Here is a 21,624-nt window from a genome sequence, read left to right as displayed (position 1 = left end):
TTTTAAGCTACACAGAGCACTTCTTCAGGACAGAAGTTTGTCTCTTTCACCAACAGAAATTGGACTAATAAAACGTATTACCTCACCCCTCTTGTCTCTCTGTTTATTCTTTACATTGTTATTTCAGAAAATTGTGCAGTCAGTAGAAAAAGGTATGTAAGAAGCGTAACACTGTTTGAAATTAAACGGTATTAAAATATTTTCATTAGAGCAAATTGCAGTGTTCAGTATATTGTAGGATTGCAATGAGTATTCAGCAAATCAGAATTTTTGTTAATGGTACATTAGTGATATGTTTAGAGGGGATGTAATATTATCTAATAGTCACAAGATGGCAATAGTACAAATAGTTTTACAAGCTGGATTTTTTAAGGACTTTTAGCCCTGCACTAGTTCCAGGAAGCTGTTGCATTTCACAGTAAAGTTCGTTTTCTATCTGACTCTGCACCTAGAATCATTTAAGTGCAGGTCCACAGCCTATATTGATACACAAACATAAAACTGCAGTCTTCTCTTTTCCATTTGGACATTTGATTATTTTATTTCGTTATGATTTTGGTTCTCACAATTTCATGATGAAAAGCTTCTTCTTGTCTCTGTTAGTAGGTCTTCTTTTCAGTAAAGACTACGTTAAACCCACAGAAATAGATGGGAAGAAGAAATGGAAAGGTGAAGGTACCACACCTAACCTAGAGAGCATTGTAATTGGAAGGTGTTATGAATATATTAGAATTGTGAATCCAAGTATTGGGTAAGTACTTTTCTCTTTCTGAATCAGTCTCCACACTTTAATGGTTTTACAAATCACGGGCCTGATATGACAGTCTTAATCATAGGAGTAGTCCTGTTGAAACCAACAGGTTTGTAGTTGTTGAGAAATCCAAAATTCATTTTTAAGAAATCTGGTAAAAATAAATATATTAAAGGGATTGGGGCAGGGGAGGGGGTGAGCAATATTGTCAGGAATTCTTCAAGTTTTAGCTGATCTTTTCTTTTATACTTTAGGGACCTTAATGAAAAAAGTCAAAGGGATGGGATATTTAATTTAACCCTGTCATAGGTTTCTCCCCCACTTGGAGCTTTTGGGTTCACAAGATGGGGACCTGCATGGACTCCTCTAAACTAAAATCCTAGTTTAGATCTGGTTCTCGCTGCCACCAGTTACGTTTTAAGTCACTGCCTGTTCCCCAAGCTTCCCCTGGGAACCCAGATTCAAACCCCTTGAATCTCACCAGAGAGAGAGAAACAGCCAGTTTCCCTCCCCCCCTTCCCTCTCTCCAGCCTGCTCCGGAGAGATTACACACCAAGTCAAATCCTTGACTCAACACAAAGAGGGACTCATCACCCCCTCCCCTTCCCTAGTCCTTGGGAAAAATACCTTGATTCAAACTCCTTGAATCTCTACACACAGGGAAGCAGCCCACTTCCCCCCTCCCTCTCTCCTAGCCACTTTGGAGAGATACACACCGATTCAACTCTGTGAATCACCCTCAGGAGGAACTCACTCTTCCCCCCTCCCCTTCCCTTGAATTTCCACAAGAGAAGAAATTAACCAAGTCCAAAGAAAAGAAAAGAATTTATTAAAAGAACAAAAAAAGAAAGTATACTATCTCTGTCATACCAGGATGCAAAAATACAGGGTCTAACTTATAAAAACTGGAGAGACTTCTCCTCCTTCCTCCTCAGCATAATCAAAGTAACAGCAAGCAGGAATAAAGAATTTTCTCCAGCAAACACACAATTGCAAATGTAGAAATCAAATTATAAGACTAATCCGCCTTTCTAATTAATACTCACTATTGGATAGTAGGAACTACTCCAGGAGAACTTGGAGACATGTCTGGCCTCTCTTAGATCCAAAGAGAGAACAGAGTGTGTTCCATTCTATGCATCCGAAGAAGTGAGCTTTAGCTCACGAAAGCTCATGCTAAAATAAATTTGTTAGTCTTTAAGGTGCCACAAGTACTCCTGTTTTTTTTAAGGAACACAGACAAAGGCTTCCCTCCACAGTTCTAGTTCCAATGAATGATACAATAGACTTGTGGACCCATATGAATAACAATGGTGAAAACATTGGAACCGGTGAGATGAGACTTAAATAGGATTTTAGCTGAAATTGGTGTGACCCAGGGTTTCATTAGCACATGTTTTAAACAAAGACTAAGATTCTGAGCTCATCCTGCAAAAAATTAGGTATTGACTGGAATGTTTAGATTAAAACAAGGCTTATGCACCTTTCTGACAAAAAACAAGTGTCTTGTTGTTATAAGACACTCATCTGTTCTGAATAATGTAACATTTTCTTGGAAGGGTGGGGAACAAAAAGCTAGTTCAAAGGAGATTAGAGCAGAAGGCTTCTGGAAAGAGACTAAGAAAAATTTCTAGAAGAAAGAAACAAGGAGAAACAGAATGTGACAAAGAGTATCAGGATGAAAGTAATAGATATAAACCTAGGAGTCCTTGTGGCACCTTAGGGACTAACAAATTTATTTGGGCATAAGCTTTTGTGGGCTAGAACCCACTTCATCAGATGTATGAAGTAAAAGATACAGGAACAGGTATAATACATGCAAGGATGTGGGTTGCTTTACCAAGTGTTAAGTCAGTCTAACGAGATAAATCAATTAACAGCAGGATACCAAGGGAAGAGAAATTGGCCTATTACAGACAGTTGACAAGAAAGTGTGAGTAACAGTAGGGAGAAATTAGTGTTGGGGTGATTAAGTTTAGGTTTTGTAATGACCCAACTACTCCCAGTCTTTATTCAGGCCTAATCTGATGATATCTAGTTTGCAAATTAATTCCAGTTCTGCAGCTTCACATTGGAGTCTGTTTTTGACGTTTTTTTGTTGAAGAATTGTGACTTTGAGGTCTGTTATTGAGTGACCAGAGAGATTGAAGTGTTCTCCTACTGGTTTTTGAATGTTATGATTCCTGATGTCAGATTTGTGTCCATATATTCTTTTGCGTAGAGACTGTCCGGTTTGGCCAATATACATGGCAGAGGGGCATTGCTGGCACATGATGGCTTATATCACATTGGTAGATGTGCAGGTGAATGAGCCCCGGATGGTGTGGCTGATGTGGTTAGGTCCTATGATGGTGTGCCTTGAATAGATATGTGGACAGAGATGGCACTGGGGATTGTAGCATGATTTGGTTCCTGGGTTGGTGTTTTTGTTGTGTGGTGTGTAGTTGCTGGTGAGTATTTGTTTCAGGTTGGGGGGCTGTCTGTAAGCGAGGACTGGCCTGTCTCCCAAGGTCTGTGAGAGTGAGGGATCATCCTTCAGGATAGGTTGTAGATCCCTGATGATGCACTGGAGAGGTTTTAGTTGGGGGCTATAGGTGACAGCTAGAGGCGTTCTGTTACTTTCTTTGGTGGGCCTGTCTTGTAGTCTTATAAATCTAGTAACTTGATCAGCTAGTATGCATCTACAAAAGATTATTACAGGTGAATGTTAAATATTCTTCTCAGACCTTGTTCAGCAGAAGCTGAGAAGTAACAATGAAGTTTAGCAAGAGGTAGAATTACCCCCGAGTCAGAGAAAATTCTTTGTACCTTAAGAGAATTATTTAGGACATTAGCTGTTGCCCTTCGGTTTCACAATCCAAGACTGAATCCAGAGGGAAAAACCCATGCACCTAATACCCAAGACCAATTTTAAGAAGTGGAGGATCCAATCTTGTATCAGCCAGCTACTTCATCTTGTACCTGCAACTACTCTTGGTATTAAATGCCTGGACGGAGTAACATCTAAGAATTTCTACCTTAATGTCCAGCTGAGAATTCTTTAAGATACACAGATTCCAAGGTTGTAATTTGAAAGCCTCTGCAGCCTGCTGGAAAAAAGATAGAATAACTTACTTGAGTAATGCAATAAGAAACTTTTGCCTAGGTTGAGCTTGTTATTTCTTTAATTGATAATGAATGCAGTTAACTGAATAAAATGAGAAATGCGCCATAATCTAAATTTTGGTTAGTGTTGCAGTGCAGTGTATCAACTATAGAACTACATTGTGTTATGATATGACCTTTTGATTTCATGCTATTCATAGGTATTAATAAAAGTAGAATTTAGTTTACTACATGGGTAGAGTCCTGCATCCTCTGTCTTGGGCCTTAATGAATGCTAATACTGTATATTTGGGCGTTTTTTTCTGTAGCAATAGTCAGCCTTCTAATAAAACTTTTCAGAAGTTTAAGACTTTGTTTAATTTGAGTTTCAAATGACTAATTGCCCCTACTGAATCTTCAATCTTCTCTCCTCTTCCTTTTCATATCCACCAAATTATATTTAAAAAATTAGAGTTAACATAGTGCGAGTGGGACTAAGGCACTTTTGAAAATTTTACCCCATCTGATTAAAACTAGTCTGGTAAACATTTTTGAACAATATTTTATGAAACTGCACATTGAAATGTTATATTTTATGAACTGCAACTTTAACAGACTTATGTTATCTATAATACCATCTTAGTGTCTTGGATCCCCCACACACATAATATATACATATATGTATCCCAAAATGACATTAAAACAATATTAAGGTTGCAAATCAAGCACTCAAAAGTTAGGAAATGCCAGAATTAAGGGTGCCCAGCATCACACAGTAACTCTGTGGCACAGTCAGTATGGAATCTAATTCTCCTCTATGGCATTCAGCTTCTTTAAATAGACCATCCTTTCTCTTCCTGTAATCTCCAGCAGTACACAACTCCCAATTTATTTATCACGAGACAGGGGTCCTACAGGCAACAGCCTCATTTACTATAAAGCTCTGATTCATTCCCAGAGCATCATCCAGCCTGTGCACTAATAAGGCAGAGGCCCTGTGGAAAAAAAACAGTAGGAAAAAAAACAGATATGATTTTATCATAATGCATATGCACAAAGGGGCTGAATTAAAGTTCCACAGGCATTTTTTGAGTGCTTGACTTTGTAACCTTAACATTCTTTTAATGTAGAGGTTTTTTAAATGTAATTTTAAATGTAATTTTTTTAAATGTAATTGAAATGATATTCCATCCCATAGAGCCATAATGACAGGGCCGTCCCTATCCATATGCAGCTGCGTCGGGCACCAGATTTCCTGGTGCCCGACACAGCTGCATGCTGCTCCAGCCCCTGCTCCGCCTCTTCCCCATGGCCCCGCCCCTGCTACACCCCACCCCCGCCTCTTCCCACACCTGCTCTGCCCTAGCCCTGCCCCCACTCCACCCCTTCCTCAAAGCCCCCGCCCCACCTCTTTCCATCCCTGCTCCGCCCCAACTCCACCCCTTTCCCCAAAGCCTCTGCCTCTGCTCTGCCCCATTTTTTTCCATTCTCACATAACTCATAAATGGATGTATAGATTTTGCTCAAACATTTACACAAATTACCTTCAGATTAAGACCAAGCATGGAGAAATTTCAGTCAAAAAAGGAGATTTTTTCAGAATGTTATGAACATGTGAAAATAAGAGATTATACTGAAAGTCTCACAGTCACTATAATGGAGGTTTCTAACAAGCAAATGCTATATTCATGCATACACACACTTCTGTAATACATATACACATGGTTCTATACATTCCATTGGCTGGCAGTATAGATTACTTCTCATTCTTTAGCTGACTACTACAAAATAAATCCTGTATAACTTGTTGCTATCTGTATTAAGTTTGCCAGGAATCACCCTTATCTATGTGCCTTCCCCACCCAACTCCATAGTTTCAACAAGTATTTGCTAATTAAAATATCTTCAGTAGGGGAGCAGAATAATACTTTTGATTTTGTATTACATGCTGCTCAAACATGAGATGACAAGCAATGAAAAGAAAAACATGCAGTAAATGAATTGTTCAGGCATTTACTTCTAAACTTAAATTCCTATTGAAGTCAGTGAAGATGTTAAGTGGTGACTTGATTACAGTCTACAAGTACCTACATAGGGAAGCGATTTCTTATAGTAGAGGGGTCTTTGATCTAGCAGGAAAAGGGGATAATGAGCTCCTTGAATCCTGTGTTTCAGTTGTAATATAGGGTCACTTAGAGATTTTGATCGCTGTGGCCAAACTCTGCTACAAATACTTCTTTTGGGGTTAGAACATTTCTAAGTAATAAATCTCAGTTCTACAGAACTGCATAGCAAGTCTCATTATGAATACTATGCCATCCATGGTATTTGCTGAATTATTGTAAGAGTCTAGCTGAATAATCCTATTCCAAATTCTCATGTTTTAGATACTAGTTGATGGGCTAATGATTTCATTAGTTTATCACAAACTTCTCCCCACCTTAATAATCTTAGTTTTATTTCCTTTTGGGGATTGTGAGAGGTTGTGAACAAAGCACATATTGCTGGTCTGCCATGGCAAAATAATATTACCATTTGTTTTAATTATTACAGTGAGAAGAACTGTACAGAGATATGGGAAGCTTTCAAAAAGGCTTTTATTAATAAGGATCCTTGCAACATTTTACCATCAGACTATGAGTTATTCATTAACCTGGCACTGCACACAATTCCACCTAACAAGGTACTGATTATCAACTGTATGTTAATGATCAGCTATCATGTCTCCCCTGACTTAGCATTCCAAAATTGACCAGATTTGATATGGTGGACCATGCAATGATTTTCTGCCCACTTTGTGGGTTGCAGACCAAAAGGTTGAGAACCAGTGTTCTAGTCCTTGACCCTACAGCAATGAAGTGTCAGAGCGATGTAATATGGTTTAGAATTAGTTGCTACAATACTGAACTTGCAGCCAAATAATTATGATTTTAAGCTGGTCAGCACTATTACAGCTAAGTATGTGTCCAGTTAAACAGCTGAAAGTGTATAAAAGCCCTCGAAGCACTTTAATTAAACCAACCTCAAAACCCATCTTATGCATGTTTAAGAGTAAATATCTTAATTCAGCTCTGTCAAGTGAGCTCTCTAATTTCAATGTTACCATTGCGAAGGGTATGTTTATACTAGAAACCCTACAGTGGCGCAGCTGCACCACTGTGGTGTAGACACTACAAGGACAGGAGAGATTCTTCCATTGCTGTAGTAAATCCACCTCTCTGAGAAGCAGTAGCTAGGTCGACAGAAGAATTTTCCCACCATTTATCAGTGTCTGCACCAGGGCTTAGGTCGACAATTACATTGCACAAGGCATGTAGTTAAGCCAATCTAACTTTATAGTGTAGATCTGACCTTAGTTTTATTTTCCTTGTATTTAGGGCTTGTCTGTATGGCAACTTGTGCACAGCAAGTTGGGGAGTAAGTCTACAGCATGCCAGCCTGCCACACACACAAAGTGGTCACGTGGACCCTGCTGCCATACACTAAAAGTTCCATAGTGCTACTTTCAGTGCATGGCAGCCGGGTCCACATGGTCACTTAGTGCACTGTAGTTTCACACCCTGGCTTGCTGCACACTAAGTCTCCATATACACAAGTCCTTAGTGTCTGTATGCCTAACTTTTCCTAAACGTGTCAGCTCAAGTCAGGCAAATTCTAGAGGCCTTGAGTCTTCCTATGGCTCAAGCTCTGTTCTCACAGTGGTGTAAACCCCCCCAAAATCCACTGTCAAGTTATGCCAGATTTACACCATTGTGAGTGCAAACTTTGTCCCTATAATTTTATTAGCTGAAGAAGTACATTTAATTGATATTAGTTTGATTGGAACAAGCCATCTGTGAGATTCTGAAGTATTTAGAAATAATTTCAAAACATGATTTAAAATGTTTTCCCAGCCACCCAACAGTGACGGCATCATGCACACACATCCAAAAGACAGCTTGTTTTTTGTTTTGTTTTCTTTCCTTAGTCTCTGTTCTGGGAAAATAACCATCTGCTGGTCACCAGCTATTCTGATAGAACTCATCGCTACATGCCTCTGTGTGATACTTTAATTGGTTCATTTGGAGATTTCCTGAACTGGTGTGGACAAGCAAACGATACTGGTCAGACAAGAAATGATAATAATAAAAAGTTTGTTATAAATTCATGGTGGGGCTAAAAAGATAGAGTGATTGCTCTGTACTGGAGATATGGGTCTGATTCTGCTCTCATACTTCAGGGGAGTTACTCCTGGTTATGTGGGTGAGTGTCCTGATTCTCCACTGGCTTGTACTGTATAGACAGTTGCACTTCAGCTGAAGAATACACTGTGAAATTTGGAGGGAGGTGTTGTAATGGTGGATTTACGTCACCTTTTCATTTCCCGGATCCTGGGGCTTTCTGTGCACCAGACCAGTTTCATGACATGAGTTAGAGCAGTTTCCACAGACGCAGGGGTCTGTGCTTTGAGACCATAGCATGTCATTGTTTGTACAGAATGTAAGGGCTAGTGAAAAGGAGGAGAGAAATGGTGCAGTACTGTCATGGATGTATATCCTATCAGTTCTCCAACCATGCACAACCTAGAACAAAAAACAAATACAATATATATTTTAAAGCCACTTTGGATTTTCTTTTCCTACCTGTCATCATATCTTTAATAATGAGCACTGTGTTTCTTCCCACAGGATTTAATTATGATTCCTGCCCTAACACAGAAGAGTGTGAAAATAATGCAGTAGACTCTTTCTGGAAGATTGCATCAATCACTGTAAATCATACAGTTTACATTCATTAAGCATGTCCATGGATAGTTCAAAAAGCTTTAGTAGGGCCAAAAGATTTTTTTTCTGGAGTTTTTAACCTCTAGCATAGGCATACCCTTAAAGCCTTGTATTGACTAGAACTTAAAGGTGTGATGTAAGGAGGAAAAGCATAAGGTTGACTACCTTATGTGTTAAAAATGCCACCCACCCACCTCAGTGATTGGAGGAAGATGACTGGGCAGACAGTGAAAGAGGACAGCTCCAGCAGCAAGAGAGGGAGACACTCGATGAGGGACACTGGGTAGCTCCTCCCTCCTCATCTACCCCCCCCCTCCACACACACTTATAGTCTATTAGCCAGCTGTAGGGACAGGTGCTGATTGGCCTGCATCCCCCAGCTCAGTGATTTGACTTGGAGCACAGACCAGGTGAAGCCTCTTGCACCAACCTTGCCCTGGAGGGACCACTTCTAGGGTTGAGAAGACAGATCACCTTTTATAGCCATTAAGTTCTGGTCCTCTCTACTGCAACTGCCAGCTAGGGAACCAGTTTTGATGGTAGTTTTGCAACTTGGGCATTTTCACTTATGGCCCCCACCACTGGCCATGACTATTTAGTTAAAGCACCAATCTGTATATAAAAATGTACAGGGGATGTTATAAAGAATAATCTTCTGTTATCTATTGCAGTATGCAAAGCAGAGCTCTGGGGTAATATATGTTATGCTGAATGGTTCTGCGATAGGGGGCGCCTATCCAGTCAAAGGGTAAGAGAAATAAAATAACACTGTGTTAATATTTTAGGGTTTGATTGAGAAAAATCAAACATTCGGCTATTGTACCACACAAAGCTGTGGAAGTGAATAATTTTCACTGTGGCCTCAAAGCCAATTTTTTTTTTTAAACTAGACCTGGAGTAAAATTTTAGAAAACCCTTGGGTGCCTGTTGTGCAGAGTCCTGTATTCTAATTTGTCAAAGGCAACAGAAGTAAAACTTGGCTGTTATACAACATTGTTTCAAAAGCAAAAACACTGAATTAGTCCAAACAAAAAGGTCTAGTGATACCACCCAAGGACTGTGTTGAGATTATGATGAGTAAACAAGAGAAGAATGAAGTCAGAAATTAATGGATCAAAATTGCCGTGTCAGAAAGTAGGCCTAACTGGAGGATAAAATAATGACATGGAAGGGCAATTCCACCCATCACCCCCTTTTACGGTCCTTAAAAGAGACTTTGGGAGAGAGAGATCAAAATGCAAGGGGACAGGTAGACTGAAAGGAGAGAGTTCAGCTATCATGGCTGCCACCCCCATTATCTCATGAGACCCCAGGAATTTACTGTTACACTATTGGGCCTGCATCACCCTGATCAGAGAGCGCTGTCCTGACATGACCAGACCAGAGAGAGACCCAGATTAGATACTTCAGCAACTTCATCGATTTCCACTAAATCCTGACCACCACACGGAATGTGAAACTTCGTTTCTTGCTCTCCTCTCCTCCCCCAAGTGTCTTTTTTCCTTCCTCACCTTCTCTTTCCTATTTCTCTCTTTTTGCCTTCTGTTTAAAAAGAGTCTGGGTTAGCAGGCCAAGACAAATGCATCTTTTGCCACACTGTTCTGAAGCCGTGACCATCAAGGCAGCTAAACGCAATGCCTTAAACAGCCCTACTCTGGTACAAGTTTGCCAGGTCTCCAAGTGGCTAATAAGATTGTATGCTGCATTTGTGTTTCTCCAGCAGAGAGATGGCTAGCAAGAGTCAGCATCCAGACAGGAGCTGGATTTTCTATCTTTACTATTTTTTTCTCCTCTTTTGTGTTTTTAAAGGTTTTTAAAGATGACTGTTGCCATGAGACTAAGCGGGCTGAGATCTCTATCCTTGGAACCCCAAATCCTGTTTAGAACTCTTGATGATGTAAAGTAACAGTCACGTTAACAGCTTTGACTCTCTGGGACCATTGATTCCCTGAAGATGGAATACCACACTTGTCAAGATGTCAGTTCAGCAAAGCACATGCTTAACTTTAAGCACTTGTTTATTTTTCACTGAAGTGGAACTTGACAAAGCTTAAATTCTTTGCTTAATTAGGCCTAAATGAGAAAACAAAACACAGGGAGACTCCAAAAAAAAAAAAAAAAAGTCCCAAGTAGCTGCTTGTGTTGCTATACACAAGGCCTGATTCATTTGCTCTCCAATATTAGGTAATTCACAAATCACAAGGAAAAGGAATAGAGACTTTTGATAAACAGAGAGACGTTTTAGCAAATTCTGAGGTCCAAGTGACAGTCTGATTCTATAGGTCGGCACAGGGAATACAGCTCCTATTTGAATGATGATTAGAGCAGGTGACTTCCCTTGTTGACACAAAGTAAAATCTATTTCTTTTTTAAACAGTATGTTGTGATTAACTTAATAGTGGTTAAAACAGCCATTCTTGTCCAAGGTAATACTCTCAGTTTAACCTTTGGAACAGATTATCAAGGAAAGAAGCAAAATCTTCATTGCTTGGAGTCTTTAATCAATATTGAATGTCTTTCTAAAAGATATGCAGGAGTTCAACCACAGGTTATTGAGTGTAATAGTGTTCACTTATGTAGTATGTAAAAATAATTCTCTCCCCTGCAGGAATTACTATGTGAAATTCTGTGATCTGTATTCTGCAGGACTTCAGATAAGATAATCATAGTGGTCTATTCTGGCCTAAAATTTCTTCAGTTCTAGGCTATATAGCTGGTACAGTATAGAAATCAAAATACTTCAAAAAATCCCTGTAGAATCCTTGCTCTCTTCTGTCAAGACAAACTATATTTCAAAAGACAGTGGGCCAGATTTTCAAAAAACAACTGTAGATGCAAATAATCACAGGTAACTTTTTTTTTTTTGCAGCGTTACACAGGCACAACAGATTATCATTCAGCTGCCTTTATATCAAGCAATTAGAATCTAATTTATATGATCTAAGTTACATCAGTTTCTCCTGCACCCATCATTATTTGCCCTAGCATAATTACATGCATAAACAAGAAAACTGGGATCAGACTTCATTCAAAATCAGGCCCAAATCCTTAATTTATAAATTTTTGTTTTGTTTTTTAAGACCGATGCCTTAGAACACATTTTAATGCAATATGTGAAATGGTTCCTTTTGATTTGGCACCCTCCGTTAGATTTGGAGAACTCTAAACTCACACTTTGTGCTTTTATTATTCTATTTAAAGACTTTTTTTCATTAGGCCATCATCAGTTTAATTGAAATTATTTTTGGATATGCCTTCGATAGTACAACTAGCAGTCACAAAGACTTAGACACAGGAATATAGAAGACATTTTTTCTGGTACAAAAGTTCTCAGAACTTATGACAGGAAAGTCACACAACATAAATACAGATAACTTCCTCTACTCTTTGCCAGTAAAAAATGATCCCATCTTAATGACTCAATCTGCTCTGATAAATCACTCTCTAAAACAATAGACCTTAACCTTGCAGCAGTAAGGCTGATTATATGTAAAACGAAAAATCTGGTTTAATATTTCACTATTTACATACTCCTGGTCAGATGTGAGATCAGTTGGTGTAACTCCATTGACTTCAGTGGAATTATTCCAGCAGAGAATTTGGTCCTCCTATACCTGGACTTTTGAATATTACAATATTTAACAAACAGCAAACCTGCCTATAGAGGAGTCTTCCCAGGTCAGAATGGAAAGATTTAAAAAAAAAACAACCAAAACCCTCTCTTATGGTCTTAGTTGTTCCCATGCTAGGTATTTTATACCCTTTTGACTTACTTCTGTGATTTTATATCTACTAATATATTTGTCTTGTGGTTGTTACTCTTCCTTCTATTTTAAAAAACAAATCCCATGCTGTGCATAAAGAAAGGCTGCTTTTGTAGGGGTTTTTTGCTTTTGTTTTTTACTAAATACCTAGCGGTTTGTTATAAGTGCTGCATTTTAAACCCTTATTCTACTCACATCTTTATTAATAGAGTTTTATTCCTGCTCCATCCTGCTAAGACCAACAATCAATAAAAGAACAAACTTAGAATCCATACACCCATAAACTTTGGGAATACTCAAAATTGGAATCAGAATTTTGTATCTTGGTTCTGTCTCTGATAATGAGCCCAAAAGAAACCATAGGTACAAACGACCTGGACCCAGATCTCCCATTGAAATCAATGGGAACAGAATCAGAGCCCTGGTTAAGGAGAAGGAGAAAGATCTTTTCTGTTCTACGTTGTTTTAAATATTAGTTTTCTTTAACCAGTTTTTTTGCAGACTATGAAGTGCCTAACTTCCAAAAGGACAGAATTTCACGAATTGAAATCTGGGTCATGGATGACATTGGGGGACCTGACTTGTAAGTTATAGGTCTTAAAAAAAACCCTAATCTTGGTTTTCCTGTTTTGAATCTGTTTTACAGTTTTCACTTTATTTTTCTCTATTATTATTAGGTTTCAGTAACACTAAAAATGTGTTTGATGCATTCCAAACACAAAAGAAACTACAGTGCCTTCCTTGGAGGGTGTACAGTCTTTTTAAAATGTAAAGTTGATGTTACCAGAATTAGGCACAAATCAAAAATAATGTAAAGTCCTAAATCTGCTGAGTCAGTAGGTCTGCGTAAGAAGATGTTATGGAAGCAGGCCTTAAGTGAAGGCAAGGCAAGTACAGGTTAGACTAAATAAGAACCATCTAAATCCCAAATCAAACTCTGAGATTTGAAAAATGTCTTTTCACTGTCCCCAGTGCATTATTTTTCAGTTTTACACCTCTCTACAGTCCATGGTTCTGGAAATTAGTAAAGTGGTGAAATGCCATAAGAAGGTCTCTTCTCATAGTACTTGTGATCAATCCAACAACAAGAACTACTAGTAGTTTTGAGAGCCTGAACTTGGGAGATTTCCAGCCTGATTCTGCAATCCTGGGAGATTTAAATATTCATCAGCACTTTTCAAGAAGCTTATTTGGACCAAAACTCTTGCTCAGCCATTACTGTTTTATTCAGTTAATTGGAGTAAATTTTTACCCAGCCACAGGAGTTAAGGTGGTCAGGGAAGCACTCCGTTATTGGAGTTTAAGTCTGAATGTTCCTGTCCAACAGCAGGGGTTCTAAGTGATTGCGGAAGGACTCAAGTACAGCCTGTGGAGTCCAAAGGGGCTGAGGCCAAAGTTCCAGTTGTTGCAAAGTAAATATAAAACACTACCACTGATGCAAGTGTATGGTGAATTCTGATTTGGTAGCATTTTACATCAACTTTGCACAGGTATAAATGAGTGTACAACATACAACGTACTGGAGAATCAGCCCCCCTATATTTGTATTAGTCCAACAGGCAGCTGGTGGTAGACTTGTTTTTCTAGGGAATTGCAGTTTGGTTGCAAGATACCAGTCTGGCCAGCTTGCTGAAATTCTCCTATAAACTACTATTAAATTCCCTAAAAAAAATCTGCTCCAGTTGTAGAACATTAAGGTTCTGCAATTAAAGCCCTAGCTGCCATAGCAATTGACACTATGGAAATTAGCAAAATAAACAGTTAACTAATAAAAGACTTTGTCAACAAATCTCTTTTTACAGGGATTCCTGTGGGAGAGGCAGTGTACAAATATTACAAGAGAGACTCAAAACCATGGGTTATGACATCACCTGCATTGACAATTACAAGTAAGTGGAATTTCTTTAATAAATATGAGGTATTTGCTAGGGTTTTTCAGAAATTTTAACCTACTTCTACCCATGAGTATTCCCATACCGCAGACCCACTAATCTACTATGCTGTAGCTTTAGTAAGAAATTGACTTCTGGAAGTAATATTGCCACCTTCCTCAGCCATCTCAGCACACCTCCATTGATATGGCAATCATAGAGTTTGTAATTTTATTATTAAATGCAACAATGTCCTCACTCGATATCAGACACAGAAGACGGCATGGTCCCTTCCACTTAGAGCTATCAGTTCAAATAGGAAATTAAAATCTGAATAACAGTTATACATTAATATTCCCTTCTCATGTCTGCAGAATTACTTATGGTAGCTGTATTTACTGTGATACCCAGAGCTTCATTCTAAATTAAATACCATTAAGAAGGGAAGGTTTAGGCATCCAAATTGTGCATCTTTTCATTTTATAACATGGTTCAATTTGTTTCACTTCCTCTTTTGTTTTGTTTAGTTTTCTTACTGAGTGATGCTAAATAAAATAATTTCATTACAGATCTGTACTGCTGTTAAAGTGCCTGGATTATCTTAATCACTCTGATTGTTCCATTGTTTCGTAAGTAAACATGGTAAATAAAATCAATCCAATTTCTATGCCATTAGAACCAAATGAATAATTCACAGCTAATAATTTATTCAACAGATTTCACCTGTCCTACTGATTGCAATTTGTCCATGACAGCTGTATTGAACTATTATTTTGAAATTATTCAGGAAACAATTCCTGCTCTATAAATTGTGTACAAGCACTTAGTTGCAAGTATCTGATAGTCATAATTAAAGCAGTGTTGATTAGTTTTGATTGAACACACAGACCACATGGTATATTGCTATCCACTGATTGCATGAGCATAACTCTTAGAATCAAGTATCTCTTGCAAATGCTCATAGTTAGAAATGCAAAATTTGCTTTCCATGAACATTCTCCAATAAAATTGAGATCATAAATCAAATATAAGACTGCAAATCTAAATAACAGCACCTGTCCAATTATGTACAATGTAACTTTCAAGTCCCAATTTCAAGGAGGTACAGTATTCATATCCAAACATTCAGAGATCTTATATTTCACCAATACACTTTTATGAGAAACATATGGAAACTTAAGCATAAGTAGACACATTCATCTTTGCTGTAAGTCTAGCAAAGTACATCATAGATAAATTTAACCCAAGGGGTGGGGAGAAGAATTCTTTGTATTCACTACAAAAATGTTTCCCAACAAAGAAACACCTGAGGTTGAAAGGAAAAATACAAATATCTAGTGCTGAATTTGAGCTCAGGTGATTAAGAAGGCCATATCTCCTAAGTGACCTATATTTTGTAGTGATAATCCATTGGCCTAGCACAAGTATATAATATACAGAAATTGGGTTTGTGCATCAAGCACAGAGTACATAGGACCAGGGGCGGCTCTAGAAAATAGGCTGCCCCAGGCAGCGCGGTGTGCTGCGCCGCCCTTCCTCGGTCCCGCGGCGGGTCCCCTCTTCCCGCGGCTCCGGTTGAGCTCCCGCGGCAGGTCCACCGGAGCCCCGGGACGACCGGACCTGCCGCAGGCATGACTGCGGGAGCTCCACCGGAGCCGCGGGAACAGCGGACCTCCTGCGGGCACGGCTGCGGACGGTTCGCGGGTCCGGCCGCTCCACTTGAGCTGCCGCAGTGATGCCTGCGGGAGGTCCAGCTGAGCCGCGGGACGAGCGCCCCCTCCGCAGTCATGCCTGCGGCAGGTCCGGTCGTCCGCGGCTCCGGTGGACCTCCCGCAGGCATGACTGCGGCAGGTCCACCGGCCCAGCCTGCCGCCCCCTACATTTGGCCACCCTAGGCAACAGCTTGGTTTGCTGGTGCCTAGAGCCGCCCCTGCATAGGACCATCTAGTGTTCAACATCACATGGCTCTCCCACCGTCAGGCAGCAGAGGAATGCTATTGCTTCTGGGTTGGGCACACTCTACCCTCTCCTGCACTGAATAGGTATTCCAAGAGCACTTCACTCAGCATGGGGAAGAGAAGGATACACATGAGATTGCAGGGATAGTGCTTCCACGTGCCTTTGATATAAAATTCATCTTTAAAGCTCCTGTATCTTAGAGAAACTGGTAGAGGTGTTCTGCCCCAGCAGTGTTTTCTATTGGATAGCTTTTCCCTGTTTTGGCATGAGACAGTCGCAGGAGTGTTCCCTTTGGTTCCATCATCCAAAATTATGTCCTGGCACCAACCACTGAATATGTGAAAACAGCATTTGAGACACAGCAAATGCTCACATCAATATGAGCAGATTGTGTTGAGGGAGCAGATCATGAAACCAACCTGTTCCAAGCTTACAGAGACATTTATTTATTGCTGTATACCATGTACAGGGTTGTAATATCGTATGAGCTGATGGGATTTAAAAGTAATGGATTTCTTATTCTCTGAGTGATTGCCAAGGTTTTTGCTCCTAAGTGGAAAATAAATTGTGATTGCCAGTCTCTACCCAAGTTGTGAAACCCACAGCCCCAAAAAGCCAGTAATTTTCTGAACAAACTGACAATATTAGCTAGCTGGAGAAATCTGAGCTTAACAGGGCTTTTCTTTTGGATGCTCTGAGTTCCTAATGGATGATTTAAGAATATAAGAATGGCTAGACTGGGTCAGATCAGTGGTCCATCTAGCCTAGTATCCTGTCTTTTGACAGGGGCCAACACCAGGTGCTTCAGAGGGAATGAACAAAACAAGTTCAACTGATCCATCCCATTGCCCATTCCCAGCTTCTGTCAAACAAATTCTAGGGACACTTCTGAGCATGGTTTTGCATCCCTGCCTATCCTGACTAATAGCCATTGATGGACTTATCCCCCATGAACTTATCTAGTTCTTTTTTGAACCCTGTTATAGTCATGGCCTTCACAACATCTGGCAAAGAGTTCCACAGGTTGACTATGGGTTGTTCGAGCAAATACTTCCTTTTGTTTGTTTTAAACCTGCTGCCTGTTAATTTCATTTGGTGACCCCTAGTTCTTGTGTTAAGAGAAGGAGTAAATAACACTTCCTTATTTAATTTCTCCACAGCAGTCATGATTTTAAAGACCTCTATCATATCCCCTCTTAGTCATCTCTTTTCCAACCTGAAAGGTCCCAGTCTTATTTTCTCCTCATATAGAAGCCGTTCCATACCCCTAATAATTTATGTTGCCCTTTTCTGTACCTTTTCCAATTCCAATACATCTTTTTTGAGATGGAGACCACATCTGCATGCAGTAGTCAAGATGTGGGCATACCACGGATTTATATAGAGGCAATAGGATATTTTCTGTCTTGTTATCTATCCCTTTCCTAACGATTCCCAACATTCTGTTCACTTTTTTACTGCCATTGCATATTGAGTGGATGTTTTTAGAGAACTATCCAATGACTCCAAGATCTCTTTCTTGAGTGGTAATAGCTACATATAAATGATGGGGTCTAAATTATAGTTGGGATTATGTTTTCCAATGTGCATTACTTTGCATTTATCAATATAGAATTCATCTGTCATTTTGTTGCCCAGTCACTCAGTTTTGTGAGATCCCTTTAACTCTTTCCAGTCTGCTTTGGACTTAACTATCTTGAGTAGTTCTGTATCATCTGCAGATTTTGCCATTTCACTGTTTACACCTTTTTACAGATCATTTATGGATATTTTATATTTTGAACAGTATGGGTCCCAGTACAGACCCATGGAGTACACCACCTCTCTCCATTCTGCAAACTGACCATTTATACCTATCCTTTGTGTCCTATCTTTTAACCAGTTACTGATCCATGAGAGGATGTTCCCTCTCTAACCCATGACTGCTTCCTTTGCTTAAGAGCCTTTGGTGAAAGTCTTAAGTACACTATATCCCTTGGATCACCCTTGTCCACATGCTTGTTGACCCCCACAAAGAATACTAGTAGATTGGTGAGGCATGATTTCTCTTTACAAAAACCACATTGACTCTTCCCCAACATATCAAGTTCATCTATGTGTCTGAAAATTCTGTTTTTTACTGCAATTTCAACCAATTTGCCTGGTACTGAAGTTAAGTTTACTGGCCTGTAATTGCCGGGATTGCCTCTGGAGCCTTTTTTTTAAAACTGGCATCACATTAGCTATCTTCCAGTCATTTCTCTCTTCTCCACGGGTTTAGACCATATTACTCAAAGTCTTATGTTGTCAGTACATTCCTTAACTGAGGAAATCTGGATAGAAAACCTTTTGGAAACAGTGTCTTGTTCTTTTCACCTAAGGGCTGAGCATACTGTCTCTTCAGTACTACCTGTCACTGCAAGCATGGGACCAGCCACCTGTTCCCTTCCATCTGTCTCAGTACTTATATGACCACAATCACCACAGTATCTGAGCATGTCTGTATTAACAGAGCACCTTCCTTGTGCTGGCCCTGATTCTGCATGTTACTGAATGCCTCAACTCCCACTAACCTGCCTTGCAAGAATGGGTCTTACTTCCCCTCCTTGTTACATCCCTCCTAAGCTTTCTACACCTTCTTTTATATTCAGCTATGTGTGATCATACTGAAATCCTGACGCATGCTCAACTGCTGTTCACATGGAACCTTCTCCACTTTGGCCTTCAAAGTTCTCATTTGAATATTTGCTACTACCACTGAGTTCCACACCTGTGGCAGCTCCACCACGGCCTGTGCCCTTGGCTTCAAGGCCCACCACAACGGCCTTCCTCTGCATCATTGCATAGCCCCCACAGCTCTCACCACTGGTGATGACTAGGAACAAGGGCATCCCATATGACACGCTGAGTGGTGATGGCTGCCCAGTTGCTGCTCCACTTGAGATACAAGTAGGCTAAAATGAGGGGGGAGGGATAGCTCAGTGGTTTGAGCATTGGCCTGCTAAATCCAGCATTATGAGTTCAATCCTTGAGGGGGCCACTTAGGGATCTGGGGCAAAATCAGTACTTGGTCCTGCTAGTGAAGGCAGGGGGCTGGACTCAATGATCCTTCAGGGTCCCTTCCAGTTCTAGGAGATAGGTATATCTCCATTAATTTTTATTTATTTATTTTTAGAAATCAAAGCAAAAAGATACTCCCATGGAGCTGTAACTTAAAAATCTGCAACAAATAACCTCCTCAGTGATCTTAGCTTCTTGTCCCCCCTGCAGAAGATCCACCAAGAGGATTGTGATTTGTTTGAATGCCTAGGCTATTAGAAATTTTTTCTGAGTACCTTTCCAGATTTTGTTAACTCCATGAATAGATCCCAATTATTAAATATGCTGATAATTTAATTTGACAAATAGCTTGTACAGAAATTGTTGTTTCACTATTAAAGACACATTCCAGTCAAGAGCACAACTAACATTTTTACACTTAAAGAAGAAACATTGAAACTAGATATTTAGGTCTTTATTACAGGCTCTACTGCAGCCTCTTTTACAGTGGCTCAGTGCCATAAAGCAGCTGAACAGCTGGCTTAAGTGGTGTGTAGGCAATAACCTCAGCACATCGGTCAGGTAAAATGATTTAGGTGGCTTTATTCTGCACTTAAAATCCCTGTCACATAGGCATTCTGGGGGAAGTGGCCACGTCAGAGCAGGAATGACAGTGACCAGAGGCTGCTGTGTGGCACCACTCTAACTTACACTGAGGGCCGAGCTCAACCTCAGAATCCTGGAAGTCCAAAGGTGGATAAATGCCCTTTTACCCCTCTCCACACTTCGGCTGTGCCTCTTGTGACGATCTCAGGCTCACATTGTCACTGAAATTGATCAATAGGTGGCGTACAAACATCAGCAGAAAGCACTCCAAATGCAGGCTGTTACTAAGGACATATAGTTAATGCAGGATTCTGCGCACAGATTTCCTGTTTATAAAACCATGACAGCTGAGCAGCACTAAGTCATTTCAAGAGTCACTGTACAAAGATTTCTGGAACTGAATGTTCAGCTTAACTTTTGAACTTCAGACCTGCCTACAAAGCTCTGGTATTTAAAAGGACATGTACTTAGCATCCTGTTTTTCTTTTCTTTTCTTCAGGTCTGCACCTTCAACACAAAGAGGACTTATATCCCCACACAGAGGCGGCAGCTGGAGCAGACTCATTTATACTATTTTTGTAGCATTTGTTTTTGAGATCTGCTTTAACTCACTGAGTTAAAGCAGATCTATTTGCTTCCATTGTCTGTAAATTTGGCATTATCCTGTCTCTGAATGCAATTCCTCCCTTAATTCCTGTGATTGCAAGTCTGCCTATTATAACCTATGTAACATTGCCTTTGACTCCTCTGCTGCTGGAAGCTTCATCCATGCCTTCATCTCTCCTTATCTGGGTAACTCCCTCCTTGTCTGTGGCCTCAACCTATTCCAGTTATCCAGAATCCCATGATGAATGGTACTGCCCCTTTATTCACCTGTCAGGAACCAGGGCCACACCACCCCTATTCAAGGCCGCCCAGAGGGGAGGGGGCAAGTGGGGCAATTTGCCCCAGGCCCTGCAGGGGCCCCCACAAAAATATAGTATTCTATAGTATTGCAACTTTTTTTTAATGGAAAGGGCCCCCAAAATTGCATTGCCCCGGGCCCCCTGAATCCTCTGGGCAGCTCTGCCCCTATTCACAAATAGCTTCATTGTCTCCCCACCCATTTTTGGATCCATTTTAAAACTGCCTTCTTGTTTTTTAAAAGGCTTCCTTCTGCCTTAGAACCTTGGGCTTCATTCTCCCCTGCCATGCACCTTATGTTATCTGCACCTCTTTGAAGTGAGTGCAGATGGGATGTAAAATGCTATTCCTTGTGCGAATGGGTAGCATCTTAAACTCACTTTGTACAAGGGTAAATAACAAAACTAGGAGTAAGGCAGTGGAGAATTTGGCCCATTGTTTTCACATGCACTATATCCATCACTATCAGAGATCCTCAACTGGTTGCTTCCTGGGAGAAGGGGGGATTGGATGGGGCAGGGGTCCTGGGGGGCCGTCAGGAAGAAGACGGGGGTTGGATGGGGTGGCGGGAGTCCGGGGGCGGTCAGGGGGCGTTGGATGGGGCAGGAGTCCCGTGGGGGGCAGATAGGAAGTAGGGGCCAGGCCACGACCCACTCCCCTAACTGGCCCTCCATACAATTTACGAAACCTGATGCGGCCTTCAAGCCAAAAAGTTTGCCCACCCCTGGTTTAGAGTGCTATGTGTAAGTACTAACTGTCACAGTTTCAGGTAACTACACCTGTATCCTCCCCTCTGTGGTCCACCCCAGGAGTTCCCAGTCAGGTCTCAGGTCTCCAGGCATCACTTGTTTCTGGGCAGGGACCCTCGCCCCACTCCCTTCTGACCTAGGGTTTTAAAGGCTGAA

The 21,624-nt window shown here is 40.5% G+C and overlaps 1 protein-coding gene across 2 annotated transcripts; it reads left to right on the top strand.

The window, feature by feature from the left end:
• The first annotated feature begins 367 nt into the window (after window positions 1–367).
• Window positions 368–20,768, top strand: LOC120405962 (ADP-ribosyl cyclase/cyclic ADP-ribose hydrolase 2-like). 2 transcript variants are annotated; one of them, XM_039539991.1, is made up of 9 exons: window positions 368–751; window positions 6,389–6,518; window positions 7,803–7,938; window positions 8,503–8,585; window positions 9,270–9,346; window positions 12,853–12,945; window positions 14,165–14,251; window positions 14,803–14,862; window positions 20,316–20,768. In XM_039539991.1, the coding sequence occupies exons 1-9, from the start codon at window positions 573–575 to the stop codon at window positions 20,434–20,436; spliced, it is 966 nt and encodes a 321-aa protein (XP_039395925.1). In that variant the 5' UTR covers window positions 368–572; the 3' UTR covers window positions 20,437–20,768. The 2 variants fall into 2 exon arrangements, with proteins under 2 accessions (XP_039395925.1, XP_039395926.1); XM_039539992.1 differs by having other exon boundaries at window positions 373–751; window positions 14,803–14,875; window positions 20,316–20,451.
• The last annotated feature ends 856 nt before the right edge of the window (window positions 20,769–21,624 follow it).

The sequence above is a fragment of the Mauremys reevesii genome, linkage group 5, assembly GCF_016161935.1.
Source record: "Mauremys reevesii isolate NIE-2019 linkage group 5, ASM1616193v1, whole genome shotgun sequence".
Lineage (NCBI taxonomy): Eukaryota > Metazoa > Chordata > Testudines > Geoemydidae > Mauremys > Mauremys reevesii.
Note: the sequence above shows the minus strand (reverse complement) of the source record. Positions and strands in the feature narration are given on the sequence as shown.